Consider the following 25,996-nt stretch of genomic DNA (forward strand, 5'->3'; position numbering starts at 1 on the left):
GAAGCAGGGGCGATGAGGCAGGGACAGGGGGGTGGCCAATACAATGTATGACATGGGGGATATATTATGTTCGGGCTCCAGTTCTGTTCCTATCTTCTCCTGCTCCAGAGGACAGATAGGGGGAGACTAAGCAATCTTTTTCTCTCATGGCTTTGACAGCAGAGGCTTATGGAACTGCTGAACTCGTCATATTTGTAACCCCTTAAAATGGCCCAGGGCCTAACATGCTCTTTGATCTGTGAGCAAAGGTGGGATGTGCTTTCTTCTGAAGCAGGTGTCTGGGGACAGAGAAGACCAACTATGGTTGATCCTGAAGAGGTGACAAGATGCCATTTAATCAAATTGTGTTGCATTTACAGAAGGAGCTATTGAAATACAAACAAGAAGCTCGAAACCTCCAGGGCATAAAGGTAAGGGAAGGGACATTTGATCAAACGAATTAGTAAAGCTTTGAGTCTGCTGCCGCCCACGAGGAAGTCAACAGCAGCCATACACCTCTGAGGAACCTCAGGTTGTGGAGGGAGTTGTATTAGGGAAACTGGAGGTGAGGGATTCTTTGGTCTGTTTCTTGCTCTGTACAGAGACTGTAGTTAAGGCAGGCACAAGGAGTTAGGTCTTCTGAAAATAAGAGGTCTAGGATACCTGCTTCATTCTGTGCCATTTTCCCCCACCCCCACCATCCCCTGTCTTGTGGTACACATGGTAGATTTGGCCCACTGAACTCATTCTCAAAAGCAGAGGAAAAAGAGCACAGGGGTATCTTTGTCCTCTTCAGCTGCAGGTTTTTTTCACAGCTTTTGTTCCTGTTTGCTCAGGTTTTCCCTCTGGAGTTCTGAACTCTAACCTAGTCCTGAGCAGAGGTATTTTTGGAGCTGCATGTTAGGCTTCTGTGAGGGAAGCAAACAGCAGTAGCTGTCACAGGTGGAGCACTAGTCTTCTGGGTAACGCTGAGTGAAAGGTGCAGAATTAGTCCTGACTTTGCCTTCTTCAGAGAGGATTTAATCGCACAATTAGGTCACAAGGAGCCTTGGCGGACGTTGGCCTCTTTCTGCCCTCTGGATACTGCACTTGCATGGCTGGAGACGTGAGCTGTAGGCCACTGAAAGCACCCTCCCAGAGATTGCTGGTTTTTTCCCTAAAAGCAAATTGTCAGACCACTCTGGAACAGGAAGTTCCAGGACGTTAGAAGAACAGAAATCCCTCTGTCTCAGATAGCTAGGATGTTGCCAGGGAAATCACTTGTGGGGAAAAAGAAAAAGGCAGGAGGGCAGATGTCTCTCTGCCTCCTGTACTCTTGGGCCCTTGGCAACACTTAAGCCCTGTGAGCAGTCTGCCTGTGTTCTATTATGGTTACTGGTCTATGTCACTCACTTCCCAGGGAAGGGTCTCTGCCTGTCTTTCACCTTCCTACAGATAACATCTTTTCCTTTTCCTAGGATGCTTTACAGCAAAGGCTGATCCAACAGGATGCTTCAGTTCTTCAGCTAAAGCAGGAACTGCTGAGAGCAAACATGGACAAGGAGGAATTGCACAACCAGAACGTGAGTCACTGTACTGCAGAGGGTTGGATTTTTTCAGAAGGAGGTTGGTGGCCCTGAGGGCTCCAGCAGCCCCAGGGTGGAGCTGCTTGCAGTGTAGTTCTTGGGGTCGTGGGATAGTGACCAACCACCAGCCAAAGGTCTCTGTGTAGTAAAGCAGTCTACTAGCCAGCTGTGAGACTTGCTGGAGTTTCTTGTACTTTGCTCCCATTTCCTGCCCTCAAAGACATTCAGCTGAAACAGAGAGGAACTTCCCATGATGTTTTCAGCATAGTTGCATCCTTCCTTCCTGGCTCTGTTCCCTGAGTTAGCAAGTGTCACTTTGACAGGTGGAGCTGCCTGGAGAGAGACGGGAGAGGAAAGAACTGTCCTGTCCAAAAGGTTGCCATCCTTAGACACCAGCTCCTTTGAACACTGCAGATATTTGGTCCCAGGTCACCCTTTAGCACAAGGGGCAAGAGGCTGTCACTAACTTTTTAGGAGTACTTCTCACCTCTGTTATTTCTGCAGGTTGATCTTCAGAGGAAGGTTGAAGAGAGAAACCGGCTACTGGCAGAATACAAAGTAATGGAACTTCTCTTCACTGGAGGCTTTTCTGGGGGCAGCATCTGGTGGTTATTCAGTTTTGTGAATGTGACTGCTGTCTCCCTGCATTGTCATCTCTGGGAATGGCACCGTGGATAGTGCCTAAGTTGCACCAGGCATGGGTGTTTGTAGTGAGATGGAAGAATCCGATGTTCTTTCTTGTGGGTTTTTTTCCTGTGATGGCTCTCTGAGTATCCAACACTTGTGCAGAAGCCTCTCAGGGTAGGTTGGGTCATCTGGTTGTTCAGTGATCCCTCAGGAATCTGTTTTCTCTGGGGCAGTTGTCTGGCCTCAGTGGTGAATCTTTGCTGGGCAATGTGACTCCAGGCAACAACCTGACTCAATTCTCAAGTCAGTCTCAATTCTAACATCAGCCAGAAGTACACACAATGTGTAGGTCAGCCTGTAGAGGAACCTGATCCTGACAGACAATATAACCTTCCCTGCCATGAGAAGATGACTGTGAGCCTCACTCTCCTGTTGATTCTCTTGATCACTGTGTTGCAGAAAGAACTGTGCCAGAAGGATCGGCATTTACAGCAGCATCAGACCAAACTGGATGAAATGCTTAGGCAGCTTTCTGAGGCCACTTACCAACAGGTATGAAGGTGGGCTACACTGATGCCTTGAAAGCGAGCACTTACCTTGGTGGCTCAGTTTGTGCTGACTCTTCTACTCCCCTCACAGGTAGATTTGGAGAGGGAACTGGAGCACAAAGAGGCCCTGCTAGCTCACTGCATGAAGAGAGAAGATGAAGAGGTATGGGAAACCTTGGTCTAAACATCAGACTGTTGGAGTGATGTTTCTGTCCAGCTACCTCTAGCTGCTGATCTCTAGAACTCATTCACTTCATCCCAGAGAGGCCTGACTCTGCAATCTCATTGTCAGTGCCTTAACCAAGGCAGCCAGACTCCACAAAGCTCTAACTTAGCTTAGGACCCCCTGCATGCTCCTTACTTGAGTGTATTTACCTGGTAGAAGGTGGGAGTTACGTCACTGTTATGGAGTTTTTATGCCCTCTCACCATTTTGAAGTTAACAAATTGAGATCTTTGGGGAGGTCCTAACAGTTTCTTAGTGGCACATGCATCTGTCTTTGAACAGGTGATGGCTTACAGTGGTCACAGTGCTCAGAGCAATGGCTTCCTCCAGACAGCAGGAAAAGGAGCTGCTCCCACAGCTCACAGAGAGGTAGGTGCACCTAGGGGTTCATTTCCCAGCCAGGTACAGGTGAGGACTCCAGATATCCTGAAAGCTATTATTTTGTTAAGAGCTAGTTCCCCTCTCTCTGACCTGTGACTTTAAATAGGAAGAAAGCTGCCTGGAGTTAGTCTGACTGACTTCTGCTCTCTTGGGCAGACAAATGACCTGCAGCTGGTTCGTGATGCCCTTCGCAGCCTGAGGAATAGCTTTAGTGGCCATGACCCACAGCACCACACCATTGACAGCCTGGAGCAGGGCATCTCCAGCCTCATGGAACGGCTCTACCGCATGGAGACACAGAAGCGGCAAGAGAGAAGGGTAAAGGCTTCTTTGGGCACTTGGCTCTTCTCCTCCTCCCATTGCAACCCAGAGCAGCACTGAGAGCTCCAACTGGGAGGTGATACTGTGTTCTCACCCTTTTGGGTTTGCACCCTGACAGACAATATAACCTTCCCTGTCTAGATCCGTGGGAAATCACCGGCAAGCAGAGCAACACCTGAGTGTAGAGACTCCTGGCCTACCAAATCCAGTAAGTGCCTTTTCAGTTCCTGCCCTCCCACTGCAAAATCCATTGCTAACGTTTCCTGAGCAGAGTCCAGGGCATAAGCATCCCTTTGGGAAGCTTCTCTAGCTTCTTGTTTCCTTTACCAGAGCTCACTTTCCTCCCTTCAGTGATTTGCTGTTGAAACTTCACTGCAAAGGGGACGGAGACAACCTACAGGTGCTTGTTTGTAAAGCACCATCACAGTGGGGGTCTGGGGCCATTTTGGTAGTACTGCAGTGCTACTGCAGTATAAATAACTCTGACGCTTCCTCCTGGGATGAGTGGGCGATGTGTTCTTTCAGCTTTCCTGCTGCTTTGCACCATCTAGTGGGCACGGGTAACTGTGCAGTTGCCTGTCATTTCTGCCAGAAAAGTTCTGCTGCTGCTGAGGTAGTGAATAGAGTGTCTGGAGTAGATAGTGGTAGCAAGCCCCTCTGTGGATAGAACAGTAATCCTGAGGTCAGTGCTAGGCAAATCTTCCATGCTAACACAGCTGGATGGTGACCCTACCTTAAAACACGGAGTTTTCCAGGAGGCAGAGGAATACCTGGCTGTTCCCAACAGGGATGATTAGCCACCCTCCTCAGAATTGCATCCCATCACCAGGTTCAAACTTGCAGACATCACCCTTTTTGCCTCCTGCTGTGGCAAGACAGGGGCTGATGGTGCTCTCTTCTTTGCAGAGCTGCCTCATTCTCACAGCACACCTGTGATGAGCACCAGTGCCTGCACCAAAGTGTTGTACTTCACTGACCGCTCCCTCACACCTTTCATGGTCAACATACCAAAGAGGTGAGGTCTGGCATTGCCTTGCTGACACTGATGTGGGAGGTGGGGAAGCGTAAAGCATTAGTGTGATCTCTTCTGGGTGTGGTTGCAACTAGCACAGGTTTGCTGTGCATTAACTTGGGCATTGGATTTCATACCGTTGCCTGGGGAAAAGTGCCTAAAGCGGTCCCCTGGCTGATGTGTTTGGTTTGGCTCCACATCTCTTTTGATTAACTTGGAAGAGCAAGAGAAAGCAGTCAAGCAGCCTTCTTGTTGCATGTTGCAGGACACTCTTACCAAAACAACTGTCATTGTCCATGCAAAAGGGAAAGTGGAAGAGGTTGTTTTGAGGTGGTTCTTAGTAAATCAGGAGGCAATTCTTCCTCTGAAGAGGATCTTGGGGGTGACAAGGCTGTTCCTGTAAGGGTACAGTCTTCACATTCCTGTGGCCAGGGTGCCACATGCCTAGCTAGACCTGTGCTAAAGCTCTGCATGCTGCTTAGTGATGCCTGAGCTAAATCTGGTAAAGGCTTGCTGTGGAATAGTGCCAAATTCTTCCCATGCAGGTTAGGGGAAGTGACTCTGAAGGATTTTAAGGTAGCTATTGATCGTGAAGGAACCCACCGGTACCACTTCAAAGCCTTGGATCCAGAGTTTGGCACAGTGAAGGAGGAGGTAAGTGTGGAATTTGGCTGTCAGCTGCTTTGAGATCAGTGTTGCCACACAACCTTGGACACCTCAGTTCTGAACTAAAGAAGTCTTTGAACTTGCCCCTGAACAGACTATTTTCACAACTGCAGATTAAGCTTCTTTTGTAATGTATGCTAAAATGGGATCTTTTCACTCCCAGCCAGGGTAATTACATGAATGTGATTGCAGAGCCCCTTGGGCAAAGAGCTGGCTGTAGGCAAGGCAGCCTGTGACACAGCATTGCTGAGGGGACACTGGGCAAAATCTCGACTACACTTCTGGCCCTTCAAGTGGCTCTACAAAGCCTGTTGCAATGAGAGAGATCTTGAAACAAACGTGGCTCCTACTTCCTTTTAAAGATTTCCATTTTTGTTGACAATAACTGACTGCATTTCTGACATCCTCTCCTTTGTGTACTGCATTACAGCCCTGTTCATGCTTAGGCTGGTGTCACTGTGGATTGGATTCATTAAGAGTTGTTGGAATAGCTCCTGTTTCATACATTTAGACAAGTGCAAAGGATTACCCTCTCTGGGAGCAGTCAGCTGGCTAGGTAGCCATTCTGCAGAAACAGATGGAGACTTTAGTCTGGGTCAGAAAATGCACGTTTGCTGTCTTTATTTTACCTTTCCTGTCAAAAATATGCTATTATAATCTTGATGATTACTGGTTAAAGGAAAGGCCTAATCTGTACTTTACCTAGAACCTGAAAAGGTCACTCACACATGTGAATGATGGATGAGGTATGCATTCTCTGGGCTGTGTAGTGAAATCTGGGCTAGGATCTTTGACTTGATGCCTGCCCCTTAAGCCATGCACACTGTAGAAAGGTGACGTCCAGACTCCAGACATGTCTTTTTCTTTTTTGTAGATATTCCATGATGATGACATCATTCCTGGTTGGGAAGGGAAAATAGTGGCCTGGGTGGAAGAAGACCATGGGGAGAATTAATCAAGCTTTGAAGTCTTATCACTATGGAAACCTGTAACTGGTTGCTGAGCTCAAAGAATGACCAAAAAGCATGTATGCTGGAAGGAGTCCAGTTCAAGCTGCCAAAAAAGAGGGCTTCTCTGCAAACAACGGGTAGTGCATGTTGTATGCATGGACTCCTGGCATCTGACTTCCCATGCCCAAACACAGACAGTGTTCTGAGACTGAAATGACAGGTCTGTGGGAAATAAACACCTTGCTTTTTTCCTGTCAACTAAACCCTGAAGGCCTTAATGCTGTATTGCTCCCCTCCACCTCCATTCTTGCAATGTGTGGTGCAGACTTTGATCTGGGCATTTCAAGTCTGTGTTTTTGTACATAAATCTGCACTGATGGCAAAAATGTGAAGCTTTGTGTTCAAGAGTCAGAAGAAGCCTGTAGGTTATGTGAAGGTTTGAACAACTTCAGTCCTGGACTTGGACAAGCTGCACAGGAGCACAGTGAACTTTCTGGATGCCCTGGGAAGGGATGACAGTCTTCTGGAGGTTTTACACATGGTCTAAAGCAAAGATCACCAGCTTGGCACAGCTCCCTTTCTCCCAAACTCAGGCTTCCATTTCCTAGTCCTGCTCTTCCCACTTGCTCCCCAAAGTGGTACTCACTTCTGAGCCCCTCTGGGTTTGTTTCATTGCCATGGGGACTGGGGGATCTTGATGCTTGCTTATTTGCTAAAGGGTTTCATTTATGGGGAGCTGAAATCAGCAGCTTCCCCGAGATGCTTATAACCTCTCTCCTTGTTGAGCCCCTTTCCCTGCACTCCTGACCTCTCCTCTTTCAGCAAGGCAGTTTTGTTACTTGTGCACAGGCATCCCTGTGTGCTGCTGTCCACCCATTGTCAGCACCACCAGACACTTATCCACACCAGCAGGATAAACTCAGTCAGTTACACCACCAGTTCACTGCTATGCCTGTCCCTGAGGTGCCTGAAAGATCAGGAAATCAGTGCTTGGGAAAGAACAAGCCCTAAAATCCTTTAGAGTGGGGTTTTCTTGTTGCTTTTTTGGGGTTGTTGTTTGTTTCTGCATTGCCTGTGCCTGTGCTGCTGCTGCCAGTCAGATGTACTTCCAAAATGCTGGCTGCAGTGTACAGCAGACACTGTTGACTAAAGGTGAAATGGCAAGTCAAGGCTGTGCTCACTCTCGGTCCATGTGGCCCTTCCGTGGGCTACCTGTGTGTCTGCTGTTGGCAGGGGGGTCAGGGGGGGTGAGCCTGGTTTTACTGGTTTATATTAACATGTCCTTTTGTAAACATGCTGCTGTTCTTGGAATTATTTTGTACCAGGTTTGTTTGTCTGAGGACTGTGGATATTTTTATACTAGTGCAAGTGCTTTATGTATATTTCTGCACGCATTATACCGTGTTTTACTCATTTTCTAGTGGGATGTTTTGTATCATCTTCTATTAACACAACATGGGGCTCAACTCTGTCTTACTATGGAAATTCAACTAGTTCCTACTGGGTTTTGTGTTCCTGCTGGCTTTAGCACAGGTTTTCTCACTGCTTCACTTTCAGGAAGCAGCTGAAGCTCTTGTGTGGCCATGTGCCACATTGGCACAACACAACATGTCCTCTTCCAGGTGACTTGTGTTGGTGACTTTCTCCTTCGTATGGCAGGAGGCAAGTTCACCACCAGCCTGCCAAGGGGAATACATCTCTCTTGGGAAAGAAACAAATACTTTTTTCCCCCTCCTTGGAAATAGTTTTGCTGTTGCATGATCTCTAGTGGGGTTGCTGAAGTGTGGGGTTGTTACACTGGAACCAGTTGTATTTGAAGGGCACGTTTTTCTCAAGTGCTTCTTTCCTCAGTTCTGTTTTAATCATCAATTTCATTTCAGCAAGAGCCACACACCCAGGCTACAATTTTATGGGGGAAATTCAGACCATTTTCAAGGTCTGTAGTTGCCAGCTCTGTATCCCTCTCTGCTGCTTAAGGAATGAGCAGTTTCTTTTTCTGCCATAGTGATGTTGTGAGTGGATTTATTCTGCACATGTGCTCTTAATATCATACCTGAGGCTTGTGTTTAACTGTTTTGGATCTGTTTATTTCTGCCCAACTTTGCAGGAAGTTGCTTTCCTCTCCCTACACTTGTACCCTGCTTATGTAACAGCCATGCTCTGTGTAAAAATTATATTTTCATAGAAACTCTTCTGTTTGCATTCATCACTCACAAGGGACAATTCTCCTCAAGCTTCTTCTCCAGGAACACGAAGCTTTATCTGTCCATCTACACCCGCTCTACCAACCTCATTAAGCCCTTGGAGGAGCAGGCCAAGCACTTGCCTCGATAAAACAGGGTCTGCAAATGGAGTTTATTCTTGTGAAGTGGAATTTGGCTACTCCTGTGTCACTGAGCATGGCTAAAGCAGGAGTCCTGCCCTGCAATTCCACTGTATAGGCTGCTAGCCCACTCCTGCTCTGCCCTTCGCCTTCTCCACCTTTTCCCGACCAGCGCTGCGTCCGGCCTGTAGGTGACCCTCGCTAGCAGCCACACACAGCTGTGCTCCTGCAGAACCGCAGCCGCCGCGCCAGTGCCGAGGGGAGCGCAGGGAGCGCCCGCTGCAGCGCGGAGCGGCCACTGCGCCAAGGGATGCCGTTACAGCTTTGTCCCCAGCCCTCCTTCCTGGCGCCCGGGCAGCCTCCCGGCGCCGGTGCCAAGCAGGCGGCCCCCGAGGCTTCGCTTGGCCCTCAGGCCGCGGAGCCGCGGCCCAGCGCGCAGCCGCCAGCCCCCGCCCCGCCGCGCAGCGCGGCCCCGCAGCCCCGCCCCGCCGGCCGCGCTTTACGGGAGCGTCGCGCTGCGCTGTGCCCGGACGGAGGTCACCGAGCGCCGGCGGCGCCGCGGCTCCGGCTCCGGCTCCGGCTCCAGCATGTGGCGGCTGGTGGCGCGACGCGTGGCCCGCGGAGCGGCGGAGGCCCCCGGCCTGGCGCGGAGCTGCCGAGCGCTCGGTACCGCCGCGGGGCGGGTCGGGGCTGCGCCGCCCGAGCGCGGCCCGGCGTGGGGCGGCCCCGTGCGCCGGCCCCGCGGGCTCCTGCTGCCGCCGGGCTGGCCCCGGCTCGTCCCGCGCCGCTGCTGCAGCCTCCCGGCACACCAGAAGGTGAGAGGCTTCCCCGGTCCCCGCGGGCGCTGAGCGTGTCCCCGGGAGGACAGAGCCGTGTGCCCTTCCCCGCCTCGCGGGCGGCTGCTTCGTGCTGTCTCCTCGGCTTTCGCGTCCCCTCCCCGGGCAGCTCGGTTCACCCCGGGGAACCGCAGCGCTGTCGCTGCCCCCGCGGTCCCCGCAGCCTTGCCGCCACCCTGCCCGGAGTCCCGGTGCTGTTGCCGGGTGCCACCTTCTTTACCACCAGTCCGCCTCGCTCTCGCTCCCTTTGCTCCCCTGGCGTGACCTCTCCCGTGCTTGGACAGAGCCGTCTCGCCTCCAGCCGGCAGGCTGGAGGCAGTTGTGTGCTGCTGGGGGTTTGCAGACAGGTTGTTCTGTGTGCTCCCCTGGTCTAGCCCGTGCTGATGCTCCTTGTGTGGGGGGGTGCCTGCTGTCAGGGCTCTCGGGGTTGTAACTGCGCTGTTCCTTACAGGTGGCTCTGCCAGCTCTGTCCCCCACGATGCAGATGGGCACCATTGCACGCTGGGAAAAGAAGGAGGGTGACAAGATCGGTGAAGGGGAGCTCATAGCAGAGGTATCCTCGGGGCACAGGCCGTGTCATGTTGTGAATGAGCTGTGTGTGCGTTCTGGGTTCTCTCCCTGGTCGTCCTCGCTTGAACACACACCTTGGGTTCAAGGTCACAGATCCCAACAGATGCTGTTGGAAACAGGTGGCTAACAGCCTTTCAAAGCTGGTTGCTGTTTTTCCTCTCTCTGAGCAGGAGCAGTCCTTAACCTGTTTGCCATACTTTCCTAGAGCTGGGGCCCCAGGGTGATTTTTCCAGGGCTGTGTGTGTTGTGACCTTATGCCATGAGACTGGAAGGCTCTGAATTTCCTGGTCTTTACCATTGCTACGATGATATCCTCTTCTCTCTCAAAGGTGGAGACAGACAAAGCAACAGTTGGCTTTGAGAGCTTGGAGGAGTGCTACTTGGCCAAGATCCTGGTGCCAGAAGGAACAAGAGATGTTCCTATTGGGGCCATAATATGTATCACTGTAGAAAAGTATGTATTCTGCTAACCCTTGAGTTGAGCCTTCTCTCTTGGGGCTTCTTGGGTCCCTTGTGTGAGAGGTTTGGAGGCAATCATCTGTCTTTTTTTCTAGGCCTGAACATGTTGATGCCTTTAAAAATTATACTCTGGATTTGGCAGCTTCTGCCCCTCCTGCAGCCTCAGTGCCTCCCCCTCAAGCTGCAGCTCCCTCACCACCAACTCAGCCTTCTCCTAAGGCTCCTGGCAGCTCTTATCCTCCTCACATGCAGGTAAGAGAGCATTGCTGCTGATAGAGGGCTCATTGCAGTCTTTTTCTGTCCTTAGCATTGCTGGCTCCAGAGCATTCTTTTGTAGATACTGCCTGGAGTGGGATGTTATTAGGTAAAATTGTAGGAGCATGTGCCCCCTGAATTGTTGCCTGCTTAAAGGAGCTGTTCTGGGATGTTCCAGAAAGCCTTTTTTTCAGAGAATTACTTCAGCACCCAGCTGCTAGTAGAGGAGAGACTTATCTCTCCAGGATTTTTACACAGGCTAGAAAAAACCTGCCATGTTGCATTATTTGAACAGTTCTGGTGTAAGAAGAGCTTGTGCTAAGTGTGAATAAGCTCTGAAGGCCTGGCTTACACGTCAGTGCAAACCTCAAGCCTGTGATGCTGTAATAAACACATCACACGTGTTTGTGGGTGGCTAATAGCGAGTTGTGTTTGCAGATAGTCTTCTTAACTTGCTTAGATAATGAAGTGCACTTCCACTGTTGTCGTAGGTGAGCACATTGTGATGGGATATTTCTGTGACACTCCTTTGAAAAACAGCAACTGAAGTTCTAAAGCTCATTCCCCAGCTAATAGCTGTGGAACTGATTATTTAAAGATGTGATTTAGAGAATAATTAAAGACTTCTTATCTGACTTGTGTTCTGGCTGCTAAACTTGCTTGCTTCCCGCTGCTTGCCTTACCTGTGTAGTTTTGCTCTGAAGCAGTACCTGTTGCACAGCAATATGCATTTGCAAGCCTTCTGCATCTTTGAGTGCTTATTGGAAGACAAGTCTGTATAGCTCTTAAAGGGACAAATACATTTGTCACAGTGACTTGGTTCAGTCTCCTTTTGGCTTTGCAGACAGCAGCTGCAAGACACAACCAAGGTGATGGCAGTAATCATTATTTAGATATGTGGATTTCTTGCTCTTTGCTTTCACTTGCTTGCTTAGGCTTTGATGAAAGGTATGGGACAGTACTGTGCTTTGCTGTAACTGAGCCAGATCTAGGAGTGCACTGAAGGCTGGCTACTTCTTTAAAGTACCATGGTTTAGTCAGGAGTTAAAACTATGTTTCTGTTCCTTTGGGGTTACCAGAATCTGATTCTGTTGAATTCTTGGGCTTCACAGGTCACTCTCCCTGCCCTGTCACCTACCATGACAATGGGCACAGTGCAGAGATGGGAGAAAAAGGTTGGGGAGAAACTGAGTGAAGGAGATCTACTGGCAGAAATTGAGACAGATAAAGCTACAATAGGTGAGTCAACTCCAAAGCCAAAAATGGATGAAATGTCCTTAAAAAGGCTAGACCCAGAATAGCCTCTGTGCCAGCTGTTTTACCTGCCCAGGATGTGATGGTGTGGGACAACTGAACCAAGTTCTTTTAGCTTCTTATTCCATCGGAGAGCTAAGAATGGGATCACCTAAAGCCACTTCTGTTTCTTCATCAGTTCTTCTGAGTAATATACAGTGCATGCAGATGTTGCACTGAATGGATTCTCTTACTGAATGTAAGACAGGGCTTTAGCTACCAAAGTCTTTAGAAGCAGTGTTTAGAGGAACTTCAGCTGCACCAAACACCAAACCATGCTTTGTTTCTTTCCCTTACAGGCTTTGAAGTGCAGGAGGAAGGCTACTTGGCAAAAATCTTGGTGCCTGAAGGAACAAGAGATGTGCCATTAGGAACAGCTCTCTGCATCATTGTGGAGAAAGAGTCTGATATTCCAGCCTTTGCTGACTACCAAGACACTGCAGTAACTGACATGAAGGCACAAGCTCCTCCTCCTCCCCTAGTAAGAATCATTCTTAGCGCATGAGAGAAGTTATGGGGACCACTCAGAGGTCTAATCTGAACTGTTCTGCTAGTTTGAAGTGTGAACCTTTAGCTCTAACAGTAATGTTGGTGATTCTGTGAATGTAATGCCAACATGTGTTGATGATAGGTGGCCTAAGAAGTGATCGCTAGTTTGCCCTCAAAAACTGGAGCAGATAGTCCTTCATTACAGTCTCTTCTCCAGTCTGTTTCTTCTGCCAGGTCTAATGTCTTGTCTTTGAAAACTGGGAGCATAAGTTACCTATTTCACCTTATTTTGGTGTATAGTTCAGCAGCTCAGTTGGCCTCCTTCCCAGGAAGCTTCTGATTCAGTTTTTGTCTCTTGAGAAACTTCTCTGAATCTGAAAATACTTTCAGATTAGTGACTGCTCTTGGTACTCTCTTGACCAGTAGTTAGATGGCCTTGTTCTCTTACTGCTTCTTCAAAGCTTTTGCTGAATGATTCTGAAGCTAACAGCTCTGATTCTTCTGTTAAGGTGGTGGCAACTCCTGCTGCTGCTCCTCCTCCTCCCCAGCCTGCTGTTCCTTCCGTACCAGCAGCCCCCACGGCTGGACCTCCTCCCCGGAAAGGAAGGATCCTCGTTAGTCCCCTGGCAAAGAAAATGGCAGCAGAAAAAGGAATTGACCTTGCCCAAGTGAAAGGTAGGTTGTTCATTCACTTCCATGCTCTCACTGTCAAGTGTCTGGCTCTTTAGGTACATACTTGCCTATTCTTTCCTTTCCTGCCTGTCAGGAACATCCTGACGATGCAGCTGTCCTCACGAGAGGCTGTGTGAGTGACTTCTCTAGGCTGAATAAAACTGGTACCTTTAGAAGCAGTGCTCTGTTGCAAGGAATTGAAATTCCCTTGGTTTTTCTTTGACCTTTTTAGGTACTGGACCAGATGGTAGAATCACAAAGAAAGATGTGGAGTCATTTGTGCCACCAAAGGTTGCTCCAGTGAGTAGGCTTGAGATCTGTAAGGATGAATGTTTTATTATAGCTTGTCTTACCTATGAGACAATGAAAGACCTGCTTTATGTACTCCTGAAAGGGATGTGGCTGGGTGCAGTTTGAATGCCCTTTGGTATACCTCTCTGCTGTACATAAAACATCCATCTAGAAGGGCTTATTATTCCAGGAGCTTCATAGCACTGTATATCAGTGTGGCATTTCTAAGTCACTGGAGTACTACGTTTCATAATCAAATGTAGGACTCGTAAAGGACCTAGTGGGTAGCAGAGAAGTGAGACTAGAGAATAGAAATATCTGCAGCTCTTAAGCAAGAGGCAACTTATCCTCAGCACTTGCCCAACATACTGAATTACTCTATACAGTTAATGTTTGCCTGGTGCTGTGGGTTATGCTGTCTTTCTGTGACTGCAGGCTCCAGCACTAGACGCCGTTCCTGCAGCTGCTGCAGTTGCAGCAGCACCAGTGGGAACCTTCACAGATATCCCTGTCAGCAACATCCGGAGGGTAAGAACGTGATTCCTTCTCAAGGTTGTTACTTGCAGTCATGAACTTTTCAGACCAATTTCTTTTCATGGCTCCTGTTGTGTGCCCTCAGGTCATTGCTCAGCGGCTGATGCAGTCCAAACAAACGATACCTCACTATTACCTTTCTATTGATGTAAACATGGGAGAAGTACTGGTGCTAAGGAAAGAGCTCAATCAGGTAAAGCATTTAGGCACAGAGAGAGTGTGTGCATTCTCTCACAGGTTTGCTCACCCTGATTCCTGGCAATAGGCTATTTTGGCTTGGGATAAAAATAGTCTTTTCAGTGTAACTGTTGTGGATTGGTTCTGGACTAGGCCAGAATGAGACTTTCTACCTGGGTACTGTGCACTGATTCCTGACTTCCCTTAGAGAGCTACTTTGTGCTGTACTTGGTGGTGATCAGTTCTTCCAGATGGAAAGTAGGGCAAAAGGATAAAAAGGTTTTTTAAGAATAAAAAGGATAGAAAATGTAAGCAAGATGATGCTTCTGAGCTAAGGTTTGGGAAAAACAGACATTAAAGAAGATTGTACCTTCTTAAGCGATGAAGGAGATGTATTTGCTTCCTACATTACCCTGGCAGTTCAAATATATGTATTTTCTCTAAAGCAGGCTGTATGGCAGTGACTAGCCAAGTTATTGAGGTAACATGAAAGAGACAAACTTGACACTTCAAACCTCTTTGTTTCCAGGAGGTCTCGGATAACGTTAAGCTTTCTGTCAACGACTTCATAATTAAAGCCTCTGCTCTGGCGTGTTTGAAGGTACCTGAAGCAAATTCTTCATGGATGGACACAGTTATTAGGCAGTAAGTTTATGGTATGGTCAAAGCTAGAAACTTTCTTTGTTCAGTCTGGCAAAATGTCAGACCTGCTGCTGCGATTTGGAGGAAGGAGGGGAACAGGTATGGTGCAAAAATGGAGAGGCTTTTGTTGAAGAACCTTGCACTGAGAGCTGGTGTGTAAGGGGAAGTAATTCTTGCAAAATGAGTATTAATTTAGAGCTGTCTGAACAGTTCTGATTGGTTTTTTGTGTTACCATGCTAGAGTAACTGGCATCTCCTTTGTGTCTTGCAGAAATCACGTAGTGGATGTTAGCGTGGCAGTTAGTACTCCCGCAGGGCTTATCACCCCTATTGTGTTCAACGCACACATAAAGGGCCTGGCCTCCATTAGTAAGGATGTGGTTTCTTTGGCAACTAAAGCCCGAGAAGGTAAACTTCAGCCTCACGAATTTCAGGTGAGAAACTCGTATTGGTGTTTGACATTGCTGCCCTTGACTTCTGTTCAGAATGTACAAAGCCTGTTCTGTGATGTTTCAGCCCCATTCATGAATATCCCACGTGAAACAGCTTTTGGGAATTTAACCACAAACCAGTTTTTCTTGTAGGGTGGTACTTTCACAATCTCCAATTTGGGAATGTATGGAATTAAGAATTTCTCTGCCATCATCAATCCACCTCAAGCCTGCATCCTTGCAGTTGGTTCCTCAGAGAAAAGGCTGGTGCCAGCTGATAATGAGAAAGGGTAAGTATCTGTCTGATTCTGCATATACTGAGCTTGTGAATTCAAACTTGGAAGTAATGGCTAATTTTCTAACGTTTCTGTTAGATGATCATTGTTTTAACAAGTGGTTAGTTTTTGACCTACTGCTTTCAGTGTCTCCTGAGGAAGTACAGTGGGATCTGCTACAAAAGGGTTAAGGAGAGGATGTTTCTTTCTTTGAGGAGTAGGGTGAAGCTGTGCAAGAGAGTCAGGGATCCACAACAGTTTAGGCACCTGTTCCTCTTTAACAACTTGCTTAAGTTTGCATTTAAGGAGAGCCTAACAGACGAATTACAATTCACGTGTCCTACACACACCATCACAGTACTTGGGGCTTGAACTAGCATGGACCTCGGAGAATGTTCAGGATTATTCCAACTTGTTAACAGTCCCAGATATTTGTCACTGGCTTACAGGGAAACTAGAAGTTACTGGATAAAATGGCTCCTTTTCTTTGATCCTGTGAGGCTGTTCTTGTGATGCAAAGAAAGACGAGCTTCCTGTCCTAAAGGGAACACACAAATATGCTTCTTAATGGTAGAAAAGGAATGAATGTGATCTGCTGTTGCAAGTTTTGTTGCTTTGTTAGTGGCACTGACTTGCAGGGGATCTCTTTTTCCTCTCAGATTTGATGTGGCCAGCGTGATGTCCGTTACCCTTAGCTGTGACCATCGTGTTGTAGATGGAGCAGTTGGAGCACAGTGGCTCGCCGAGTTCAAGAGTTTCCTGGAGAAGCCAGTAACCATGCTGCTATAATTCAGCCATGCAAGCAAAAATTTCCTGGGTCACACTATTTTGTTTTAAACAAGCTATTTAGACTTCAGTGTTCAGACTTATCCAGAGTTCCTTTTTTATTTTAAATATGTATTATATTATCTGGTAATATTATTACCAGTTTGTACAGGAAAAGTTTGCAAAAGTGCTTTTCAGAGCAATATTACAGCTACACTGTATTTTTATACAGTTAGTTCTAACTTGCAAACTTACAAAATGGAGTTAAGCATCCCAGACTTAAAAAGGATCCAGGCAGTATGCACACTGCCATCTGCTTCTACACTCTAGGGTGAACAGGGGGGTGCATACCCAGCAATTTTATGACCTCAGTGTTCTCAGAGATTGGAATTATAAACATCTCTTCACAGGAGTTCAGATGAGATGGTAACTGAAGTACAGGTTAGTAGAAAGTGAATTCCCTTACTACCCCGTTCTCCTGCAGGGGTGGGTGGGTATGACATGCACTAAGGGACTGAGGCGCCTGGGAAGGGGTTCTCAAGGGCCAAGTGCCAGCATTCCAGAGCTCTGCGAATTTCGCATTGGTCTGGACCTTCTCAGCTATGTGATCCCTTTTGAGCACTTTAAGGTGAAAGAGCACTGATATGTGTGGGGTCACAGCTCTCAGATACCACAGGGAATGTGCTGTCTTCTCGTGGACTTTCACTTACGTGTGCTTTTGTATGAAAACTCTTTAATTGCTGTTCCTTTCGCTGAGTCACTGTCAGTCTTTGATGCCATGGAAGCAACTGTTTTGCAGGATGTTCAAGCGAATCTGTGTGTTGGAACACAACATAGGCAAGTCCCACAGGCTAGCAGTCCCATTGGTGGCTGTTAATCATGTGATGCCTCAGATGTTTGGAGTATTTTTTTGAAGCATTCCAACATGAGAAGCTCTGAGTCAGGAACCAGTACTGTGGTTCTTTCCTGACTTGTCTATGTTGTCCCAGCCTCAGTAAGCTGCAGAACGTGCTATCCATGTATATATTGTATGTAGGATGCTTCACTAGTTGGTTGGACTTGTGTCCAGTTACCCTAGTCATTGTATCCTGAAAGAGGTGCAGTGCTCAACATTCTTAACTTAGGCTTTCCCCATGGACACGTTAATGTAAGGAGGACAACTGTGTAGCAAGTGCAGTGACGAGGAGAATCAAATGGGGAGAAGTTTGAAACAAGAAAAGAACAAGTTAGGGTTGATATTCTGTATATTGCATTAAGTACTGTCTCCTGTAAAGTTCTACAAAATTGACTAAAGATATTGAAAGAAAATACTGTGGAAATTAAATATTTTTGTGGGAATTATTTAATGTCTGGTTGCTGTGGTATTTGGGTTTCCTGCCTGGCTTATGCAAAAAGAAGTTAAGTTTTTGGTCTTTCTTTAATCATCTAAAATACCTTGGTTCCAGACTTGTTCTAGTGAACCTGTTCTATTAAATGTTTGGAATTGACAACTACTAAACCACGTTCCAGTGCTTTTCTGTTCAGTCGTGTGTGGCTTAGTGTACTGCTGTGGCATGCTCAGAGCTGTTGAGTCTCTCAGCTCTGATAGTGAAACTCACCCTATTAACCCTAAATTGTAATCACAAACGCAGAGTAACACATGCTTTATTATTATCATGCAACAGTGAACTCTCCTCTTCCCGGCTTCCTTGCTGCAGCGTTCACCAGAACATCACATTCTGCCTCCAGCAACCTTTCACTTTCCTCCTGCAGCAAGAACACTGAATATTTTATCCTATGGAAGTGCAGGGCAACGGGTACAAACTCTGCTGGTTGTTCCAGCCTTAAATACAAGCAAGAGCTGCTCTAACCACATGAATCTACTCCTCAGTTTATTTAGCAAGAACACTTCACAACTGCTATCACTGTACCTGAAGGCAAAATGAATGATGTAGTACAGCATGTATGTATGTGTGGTCATTTACTGCAGCTCTTCACATATTGAAGCACTCCTTACACTCCTATTTCTTTCCAAAGTCTGGTGATGCTGCTGTTCCTCCAGGCTTCCTTTTCTACACACACCTTCTGAAGGCACTTGAGGTTTTCACCTTTGAAGATTAGAAGGTCGATTAAAAAAAACCTCCTCACCATGTAGAAGTCAGGATTCTCATTCTGGGCTTTTGTCGTGTCAGCTGTGAACATGAACTGGACAGAAGGCAGCCTTTAAGGATCCAGCTTGGCAACTTGCACTGTGATAGACAGCACTCGTTTTCCTCTGTTAAATACTGCTGTAGTTGTTTCTTCATCCACCACTTCTGGCAGGTCTAGCTGTAATTTGTATTTTTCAGGAACTTCAATGACTATGTCATCCTAAACCATGAAAATTGAGATACCTGGTTAACTACTTGACAACAGCTCAGCAGTGAGCATTTCTATTTGACAGAAAGCACAGGGTTATTCTTTCTGCTGTCTTACCTTTGAAATTCTCAGATCACACTCAGAAACGGAGCTGACCTCAGGCAATTCAATTCTGAGTTCGATTTGCAGTGGTTTCTTGTTTGCATCCCTCACAGTGATCATTTCATAGACAGGGGTACTTTCCTTTGCTGGCATTTCAGTACTGCTAATTTCCTCTATCAGAGGCATTTTAGACTGTGTCCTACTTGTTTCCTTCAGCAGCACAGGAGTGTTACTGCAGTCCTCAGCTTCCAGAGTGCGTAGCAGATCATCAAGTGTCAGTTCTGGCAAGAGAAAGAAGTTTTTCCCACATAGCACTCAGTTACTGAGGAGTGAAATGTTAATGGCACTTGACAAATGCATCACAGAAGTTTTAACTGCAATCTATTGTAATTAGCAATTTGGTCAGATGAACACAGTTCCTCCTTTGCCTGTGATTTGGTTTTATTGCCAATGGGTTAAAAGTTGTTGCTTTCAGATTACTACTGACAGCAGGGACAGATCCTCAAAGAAAAGAGAGAGCAGATCTCTACATACCCTTCTTTGTGTCCTGACTGAGATGTGGAGCTGGCAGCTGCCTGCCTTTCAGACGTTGCTGCATCATTTCCAGGCTTCCTTTCAATTTGAATGATTCAATGGTGTACAAGTAAGAAAGAGTAAGGTTGCATCGTTTCTCAATGAATTTAAGAGTCAAATGGATCAAGTGTTTCATTTTGTCTGGGTCTTCTTCTCCCCTCTGAAGAACCTCTGGGTTATATGCAATATCTATAATGCTGTAAAGGTCTAGAAAAATAAGTTATGCATCAGAATGATTACTCAGGTACCACTGTCTTAATAATCACTTGATTTAAAAGCAAAGGCAATGAGTGTGTTGTTCTGGGCAGAGCTAATTCAGCTCCTGTGTGGGGATGACGCGTCTGTGTGTGCTGCTGCAGTCTGAGTGCTCCAGAAGCGTGGGAACACAATGCAAGGCAACACGGGTGTACGTGCAGAAGCCCTTTCCAGGATTTAGGTGCACGTGATTTTGGTGTGTCTCTGGGGTTTTTGGCAACAGGAAAGGCTACTTCGAGTCCCTGTTAGGAGTGGCCTGTTGCATCCCTGCCTTGCTGCCCCCACTGCGAGCCCCGGCACAGCACCACCCCCAGTTAGAGCGGGGCTCTGCGTGCCATGGCCACGCAACGCATTGCCGCAAGAAATGCATCCGGGGCGAGCTGTCGGGACCTACCTCCCTCGCCAGACACTACTTGTAGCGGCCCCGCGCTGACAGGGGTGGGCTCGGTCAGGGTCTTGGGCGCCGCGACTCTTTTCCAGCTGCAGATGTTGATGAACAGCGGCCCTCCGACAGGGTCCTGCAAGAGACCGAGCCGCGGCTGAGCCCCGCTGCGGCGCTCAGCACCCCGGGCTCAGCACCCGGGCGAGCCCCGAGCCCCGGGCACCCACCGCGGGACGGGCCCGCAGGCACAGGTGAGGCTCCGGCGGGGCGCAGAACCGCTCGGCCTCGGCGCGCTGCTGCCGCAGGAGCCTGCGGTAAGCCTGGGGCTCGTTCTCCGCCATCTCGTCCAGCATCGCCCAGAGCCGCGCGGCCTGCGCCGGCGCCGCGCCCGCCATGGCCGCCGCGGTTGCGTAGCGACGGCAACCGGAACGGCCGCGCCCCGCGGGTCCGCCGCCTCTCTCGTCCTCCCGCTTCCGCTCGTCCCGGCCCCGCCGTCCCTCCCGCCCGCCGCTTGTCCCGCGGCGGGGCCCGCTGGCCGCCCGCCTGGCCCCGGAGCCGCCGGCGCCTGCTACCGGGGGAGCCGCTCCCGGCCGGGACCCGCCGACGGGCCGGGCCTCTCGCGTCCCCCTTCGGCCGCGGGGCAGCCTCGGGGAGCGGCCCCCGCACGGTGCCCCCGAGGTGCCGGCGGGGCTGGACCCGCAGGCCCGGGAGGGCGAGAGGATGTCCCGGGTGCCGGTGGGGAAGGTGCTGCTGCGGAACGTCATCCGGCACACGGGCGCGCACAACAAGGTACGGCCGGGGCGGGGGGTTGGCGGCCGCGGCGGCCCCTCGTCCCCTCTCCTTGGGTGGGCTCCTGCGGCGGGCCCTGCCCGTGCAGAGGCTTTCTGCTGGCGGCTTGTGCTCGCGAGTCCGAGCGGAGGTGCCCTGGGCGTCGCCGGGGGGTCGCAGCGCGGCGTGTGCGGTCCCTCCCGGCCGGGAAGCGCCGTGAGCCGAGGGCCCGAGCCGCGATTCGGCGCTGAGGGGGGCAGCGGCGTGTCTCAGCTTGCTGAAATCAGCTCTCTGAACAGCGTCGGTCTCACTTTCAGTTTGACCATTTGCCCCGTGAAAGGCGTGTTCTCTCAGGGCTTCCGTGACAGTTGCAGTTTGCCTTTTGGACAGCAGCAAGCTTCGGAGCGTTTGGGGGCTTTGTTTGTTGTGCTGTGTGTGTGCTTTTAACTCGTGTTACCGGGCAGAGGTGGTGTTTTAGCGCTAGGTTCAGAAACTCCGTTAACTTCAGCAAACTGTTCCATTCTCGACGTAACTCAGCAGCTCAGACTCGTTTATTTCACGTGTTTATAAAATTGCTCACGCACAATCGGTGCCCATGACCACAGATCTCTGCCAGACCACCCAGTAATTTCATGCTGTGCCTTTTCAGCCTGGAGTGTAACTTCTCATTTTGGCTTGGTCCTTCCAGGTGGTATTTTTCTACTGCATTCTCCTGTGGTGATGGATGACAAGGCAGAGAAGCCTGACTGAGACAGTGAAATCAGGCAAACCTGCACTTTCTGGTGCTGTCACCCTTCCATGTTTTGTTAGGGTGTTATCATCAAGAGGTTATGTTTTTTGTTACCTTAGTTATAGCTCCAAATGGTACCCTGTTCCAGTAGGGTAGGAAAGCTTGCTGTGAATTTTGTTAGGAGGAGTGTGGAACTGGGAGCTGATGTTGAATGCCACCCCTCTGTAAAGTTTTCCTAACGTTACATTTGTTTCCTTTCTGTGACTTTCAGATTCAGGAAGAGACAGAAATGTGGAAAATAAGAGAGTGGGAGAAGCAGACAGAAGAGAGTTACTGGAAAAGGCAAAACAGAATGCTGTCGGACACCTCCGGGTGGGTTTTAGTTGCGTGCAGGAGATAACTGTCTTGACCTCCAAGACACCAGTCCTGACCACTGACCGCTGCTTGTATGGTGTCTGTTAAATCATTCAGTGTGCCCGAGGACCAAACAAGCTGGGTTTGAGGGAGGGGATGGGATTTAGGGTGGTGGAGGAGCTTACTACCATGGAGACTTCTGAGAAGCATGAACGTTGCAGGAAGTGGTTTTGATATCTCAGGGGAGAACACCTTTCAGATTTATACTGAGCCCACGGCTGCTGCTTGGCTCAGGAAATGAGGCGCTTCAAGTGAGAAACAAAGCTCGAGCCACGGGTACACGAGGTCACCCAAAACTGATGGGGCTTTCTGTGGTTTTGAGGTCTCAGTCCTGGTACCCAATCAAATTGCGATTCTAGTAAGTCAGTTCTATTCCTTCAGCTTCCCCTTGGCTGCTTTACCAGCCTATGTCTTGCTGCATATTGTTAGTCTTGTCCTGCAGAGTATTCTGGAGGAAGAGAACTGCATTTGTTGCCATAGGCAAGAGAGCTGCTTCCTCTGGCTTTGCACTGAGAGCATCTCTGTTGAGAACTCTGCTGTGCATAGAGGGCTGCAGGAAGTTTGACAACCAGCGTTAGCTACTGAACTGGTTTTGTGACTGTCTGTTAAAGTGATAGCTGGTCTTCTTGCATAGATGGACATCCAAGACTTGCTGGATGAAACCCTTGCTCAGAAAGTTTCTCCATCAGAGCTGAGAGCTGAAGGACAACTGTTCTCTTTCTGCAGCAGCCGGATGCGCAGCGATGGCTTCGATGAGGAGGGTCACAGGGCTGACTGGAAAACAAAGAACTCGCAATTTTTCGACCTAGTCGAAGATGATTTCCTCAGGGCCCGATCCTGGAATAAAAAGCTGTATGAATGTGAAGCCAACATGCCAGACAGGTCTGTGGGGGAATGAATGCTCTGTGATTGTAATTGAAACTCCCATTTGGAGTCCTGTTCCTTGAGCGTGAGTTGGTTAACGCGTGTGCACTTTCAGCGTGTCGCAGGATACCTAATTTGAATTCATCTGTGGAGTTCCCAAGTCACAGTAAGCAACAAAAGCTCAGCCTTAATTAAGCTCTCAGGAACAGGTCCAGGCGGGTTTTGAAAACCTCCAGAGAAGGAGACTTCACTCTCTCCCTGGGCAGCCTGGGCCAGTGTTCCATCAGCCTTGCAGTAAAGAAGTTTTGCTTTAAGTGGAACTTATTGTGTTCCAGCTTTTGTCCATTATCCCTTCTCCTATCACTGGACACTACAGAAGAAAGTGTTTTCCCATCCTCTTGGGGCATATTTCCTTCCTTGGGAAGGTCGTGGTAGCCCTTCTTCTTGGCTCTCTAAACTCATCTTCATTCTGTGGCTCAGTCTTTTCAGAACTGCTTTTTTTTTCCTTAAACACCTTGTCTATTTCTAATGGATGGTTCTGCTTTCTTACAGGTGGGGTCACAGTGGCTATAAAGAGTTGTACCCTGAAGAATTTGATACGGATAGGTAAGGCAAGCAGGCTTACTACTGTGTTCAGAACCTTACTCCTGTCAGGTTAGACCAGGAATTCTACAAACCAAGTTTTCATTTTTGGGTATAAAGCAGCACTGGTTAGTTACAGACACTGAAAACAAATCTAGTGCATTAATGTGGTTCCCCCTCGTCTGAATCTAAGGAAGGCGTCGCACCTTTTACAGTAAGTAGACATTCAGCTGTAGCTTGAGCTACTAAAATGCTATGCTGGAAGGTCTGTCTGGGCCAAGAGAGAGCCAGGGTAGCAGGCTGAACCTAGATCAGCTCAGCATACACCCTCTCAAATATCACCTCGAAATTCTTCTTTCTGTTACAGCACACTTCTGTTTTCTGTGTTTCTTTTGAGTTGGAGAAATTCTTGCAGTATCCTGGAGAGTGGAGACTGAACTGTAAAAGAATATCTTGGGCAGAGTTAGTTATTTTTAAACTACACCTATGAGAGTTGTCAAGTGGGGTGTCTTTCAGGTTTACAGGTTTGAAGTCACCTGCTGTAAATGAGCTTTTGTCACTCAGTGGCTTTCAGTACACATTCTTCTCGATTCTGGCTCAAAGCCCTTAAATGGGGTTATTAGTAACACGTGCACCCAAGCTGTTAGTAAGTACTTGAAGCAAAAATGGAGCTGCTGTGTCTATCAGAGCATCTGCTTCCTTGCTCTAGCCAAGTGCATTGATGGGGTTGCTTAAAACTTTGAGATAGAAAAGCCTCAACTGCTACGTGCCTGCCTGTGTGCTTCCTTTTGGTCATCCCTTGTTCTTTTTACAGTGACCAGCAAGAAGGAGATGAACAAAGAGTTATCAACGGGAAGAAGAAATCTCAGCTGGGGAAGCAAACTGCCCATGAGTCACACAAACGGAGGAAAACAAAGAAATCACACAAGAAGAAGCAAAAAAAGCGATCACACAAAAAGCGAAAGAAAAAGAAAAAGGAGCAGGGGAGAACGTCATCAGAGTCTTCCCAGGAGAGCGAGTGCTCAGGAGAGGAGACCTCCAGCACCCGGAAAGGGAAACAGAAGCGTAAGAAAAAGACTAGAAAAGTGCCTGCCAGAGAACCCACTTCTTCTTCTGGGCAGGAAAGTGACTTTTCTCATGCCAGCAGCTCGACCACCAGCAGCTCTGAGGACAGCGCATCTGAGGGGAAGAGAGAGAAACGGTCCCCAAAAAAGAGGAAAAAACGTCCCAGTTCTGTGTTAGAGCGGCACAGTGAAGTACCGGAGAAGAGGAGCAAGAGGAAGAACTGGAAAGTGGCCGCAGATGAAAAGTCAGAGGACAGCTCAGATGAGGACTGATGAGTCTAGGCTGCAGTTCAAACAACAAGGTAGAGGACAGAGGCAGGTGTTTACCTTTTCTGCACTTCCCTGTGGTACAACTTGTTTCAGCACTGTGGTTTATTTAACATCCTGCCAGCCCACAGGGGAAAAACCGAGGCAGCCTGTAGTAGGTGCCCCCTTGCTTTTCATTGACTTGACATTCAGAAAAGCAGGGGAGCAGTTGCATGTCTCACAGGTTGGCTAATCCTGCCAGATTCTTTTTCTGTGACAAAGCTGACAACCTCTGACGCACAAAACTGTTACAGGCTCTCTGCAGGGGGGAAATGGGCACGTTTGCAGGGGGGAAATGGGCACGTTTGCACTGGTTTTGTTGGGGGGGGGTTTGTTTGGTTGGTTTTTATTAAGTTTGCTCTTTTTTTTTGATTATGAAATCAATGACCAAGAGACAGCTATGTCTGGCAAAACAGGACATGTCACTGGACTCAACTTTCCCATCCTCCAACAAAAGCAGACCTGCGTGGCAACATGTGCATGGTCAGCTGGACAGAGAAGGGAGCGTGAGGGAGTATGCTGGTTGCAGCTGAAGGTGCAGTACTCCTTCCTTAATGATGAAGACAAGACAGCGGTGCATTTGCCTGTTTTAGACTGCTCTCCAAATCCCGGTGTGGGCTGGCCATTGTGTCTGCCTTTCCTTCCTCCTCTCCAGGGGGATGCTGAAATGATTTGTGCTGACAGAGGAGCCTTGGCAGGTGTTTTGTTGTGTCTCTGGTCTGCCCAGTGTATTACCTGAGGAACTGGTAATGGGCCTCTCTCCCTCCAGTTGAACAGCCGAGCCTTTTAACGAAATAAATCAATCCAGACGTGTTTGGTGCTTTTGTCATTGTTTTGGAGTAAAGCTCAGGGACAGAGCACGGGCCTGACAAGTTTAGGTGGTCCTTGTGTTCTCCCTGCGCCATGTGCTTCTGCCTGGTCAAACCAGGTGGCTGTGGAGGGCTTTGAAGAGATGAGCTGAGGGAGACTGGAAGGGAAAGAAGCCATGAGAGTAATGTACTGTTAACTCCAGCTTTAGTCTACACGTGAACAAGGACTAAACAGTGTCAGTGCCCCTAGGTCCTCGTTCACCCTCCTGCTCGCTGTCCCTTCCTTCACTTCAGGAGATGAGACATTCTCTGCATGCCCTTGTCTGCTGGCCAGTAACTCCGAGAGAGCAGGACTGCGCTCGGCGTGCCTGCAGCTGCTTGCTCCCTGCCTGCAGCCGCTCAGTCGGGCGATGACACCGCCACACGAACAGCCGGGGGTAACGCCTACAAACCCGTTTGTTTCGTATCGCTATCCTTGTGTACTGACTGAATCAGCCGGCAGGCAGCTGAGGAGCGCCTGGGTC

At 48.6% G+C, this 25,996-nt stretch overlaps 4 protein-coding genes across 9 annotated transcripts in view; 3 read left to right on the forward strand and 1 right to left on the reverse strand.

Moving 5' to 3' along the window:
- Nucleotides 1-8,390, forward strand: part of DIXDC1 (DIX domain containing 1) — a 31,986-nt gene extending 23,596 nt beyond the window's left edge. For all 5 annotated transcript variants that reach the window (XM_062014148.1, XM_062014149.1, XM_062014151.1 and 2 more), the window contains 11 exons: nucleotides 360-410; nucleotides 1,437-1,541; nucleotides 2,049-2,102; nucleotides 2,631-2,723; nucleotides 2,811-2,882; nucleotides 3,227-3,313; nucleotides 3,482-3,643; nucleotides 3,788-3,854; nucleotides 4,553-4,661; nucleotides 5,204-5,312; nucleotides 6,199-8,390. In XM_062014148.1, coding sequence (XP_061870132.1) covers nucleotides 360-410; nucleotides 1,437-1,541; nucleotides 2,049-2,102; nucleotides 2,631-2,723; nucleotides 2,811-2,882; nucleotides 3,227-3,313; nucleotides 3,482-3,643; nucleotides 3,788-3,854; nucleotides 4,553-4,661; nucleotides 5,204-5,312; nucleotides 6,199-6,279 — 990 coding nt within the window. In that variant the 3' untranslated portion in view covers nucleotides 6,280-8,390. The remainder of the gene's footprint in view (nucleotides 1-359; nucleotides 411-1,436; nucleotides 1,542-2,048; nucleotides 2,103-2,630; nucleotides 2,724-2,810; nucleotides 2,883-3,226; nucleotides 3,314-3,481; nucleotides 3,644-3,787; nucleotides 3,855-4,552; nucleotides 4,662-5,203; nucleotides 5,313-6,198) is intronic.
- Nucleotides 8,391-9,124: 734 nt separating this feature from the next.
- On the forward strand, nucleotides 9,125-17,784 carry DLAT (dihydrolipoamide S-acetyltransferase). Its single transcript, XM_062014242.1, has 14 exons — nucleotides 9,125-9,412; nucleotides 9,885-9,986; nucleotides 10,333-10,457; nucleotides 10,558-10,714; nucleotides 11,830-11,956; nucleotides 12,310-12,491; nucleotides 13,009-13,174; nucleotides 13,404-13,471; nucleotides 13,898-13,990; nucleotides 14,082-14,189; nucleotides 14,703-14,818; nucleotides 15,087-15,249; nucleotides 15,400-15,536; nucleotides 16,181-17,784. The coding sequence occupies exons 1-14, from the start codon at nucleotides 9,185-9,187 to the stop codon at nucleotides 16,308-16,310; spliced, it is 1,902 nt and encodes a 633-aa protein (XP_061870226.1). The 5' UTR covers nucleotides 9,125-9,184; the 3' UTR covers nucleotides 16,311-17,784.
- A 132-nt stretch (nucleotides 17,785-17,916) lies between these two features.
- Nucleotides 17,917-20,375, reverse strand: PIH1D2 (PIH1 domain containing 2). The gene is made up of 5 exons (XM_062014243.1): nucleotides 20,163-20,375; nucleotides 19,948-20,071; nucleotides 19,260-19,505; nucleotides 18,741-19,006; nucleotides 17,917-18,635 (listed from the first exon to the last, which is right to left on the reverse strand). Exons 1-5 carry the CDS (start codon nucleotides 20,328-20,330, stop codon nucleotides 18,489-18,491), a joined length of 951 nt encoding a protein of 316 aa, XP_061870227.1. The 5' UTR covers nucleotides 20,331-20,375; the 3' UTR covers nucleotides 17,917-18,488.
- A 39-nt stretch (nucleotides 20,376-20,414) lies between these two features.
- On the forward strand, nucleotides 20,415-25,476 carry NKAPD1 (NKAP domain containing 1). 2 transcript variants are annotated; one of them, XM_062014244.1, is made up of 6 exons: nucleotides 20,415-20,724; nucleotides 21,705-21,805; nucleotides 22,574-22,729; nucleotides 23,264-23,317; nucleotides 24,108-24,659; nucleotides 25,056-25,476. In XM_062014244.1, the coding sequence occupies exons 1-5, from the start codon at nucleotides 20,656-20,658 to the stop codon at nucleotides 24,628-24,630; spliced, it is 903 nt and encodes a 300-aa protein (XP_061870228.1). In that variant the 5' UTR covers nucleotides 20,415-20,655; the 3' UTR covers nucleotides 24,631-24,659; nucleotides 25,056-25,476. The 2 variants fall into 2 exon arrangements, with proteins under 2 accessions (XP_061870228.1, XP_061870229.1); XM_062014245.1 differs by having other exon boundaries at nucleotides 25,080-25,476.
- Nucleotides 25,477-25,996: the final 520 nt, after the last annotated feature.

Source organism: Colius striatus, chromosome 23, assembly GCF_028858725.1.
Source record: "Colius striatus isolate bColStr4 chromosome 23, bColStr4.1.hap1, whole genome shotgun sequence".
Taxonomy (NCBI): domain Eukaryota; kingdom Metazoa; phylum Chordata; class Aves; order Coliiformes; family Coliidae; genus Colius; species Colius striatus.

Coding starts and splice junctions, on each gene's coding strand:
- DLAT (XM_062014242.1), top strand. CDS start 9,185: ATGTGGCGGCTGGTGGCGCGACGCGTGGCCCGCGGAGCGGCGGAGGCC. Junction 9,413..9,884: donor GCCTCCCGGCACACCAGAAG/GTGAGAGGCTTC, acceptor TGTTCCTTACAG/GTGGCTCTGCCAGCTCTGTC. Junction 15,250..15,399: donor TTCAGCCTCACGAATTTCAG/GTGAGAAACTCG, acceptor TTTTTCTTGTAG/GGTGGTACTTTCACAATCTC.
- PIH1D2 (XM_062014243.1), bottom strand. CDS start 20,330: ATGGCGGGCGCGGCGCCGGCGCAGGCCGCGCGGCTCTGGGCGATGCTG. Junction 20,072..20,162: donor GCCTGCGGGCCCGTCCCGCG/GTGGGTGCCCGG, acceptor GGTCTCTTGCAG/GACCCTGTCGGAGGGCCGCT. Junction 18,636..18,740: donor GTGATCTGAGAATTTCAAAG/GTAAGACAGCAG, acceptor TTCATGGTTTAG/GATGACATAGTCATTGAAGT.
- NKAPD1 (XM_062014244.1), top strand. CDS start 20,656: ATGTCCCGGGTGCCGGTGGGGAAGGTGCTGCTGCGGAACGTCATCCGG. Junction 20,725..21,704: donor ACACGGGCGCGCACAACAAG/GTACGGCCGGGG, acceptor TGTGACTTTCAG/ATTCAGGAAGAGACAGAAAT. Junction 22,730..23,263: donor GAAGCCAACATGCCAGACAG/GTCTGTGGGGGA, acceptor GCTTTCTTACAG/GTGGGGTCACAGTGGCTATA.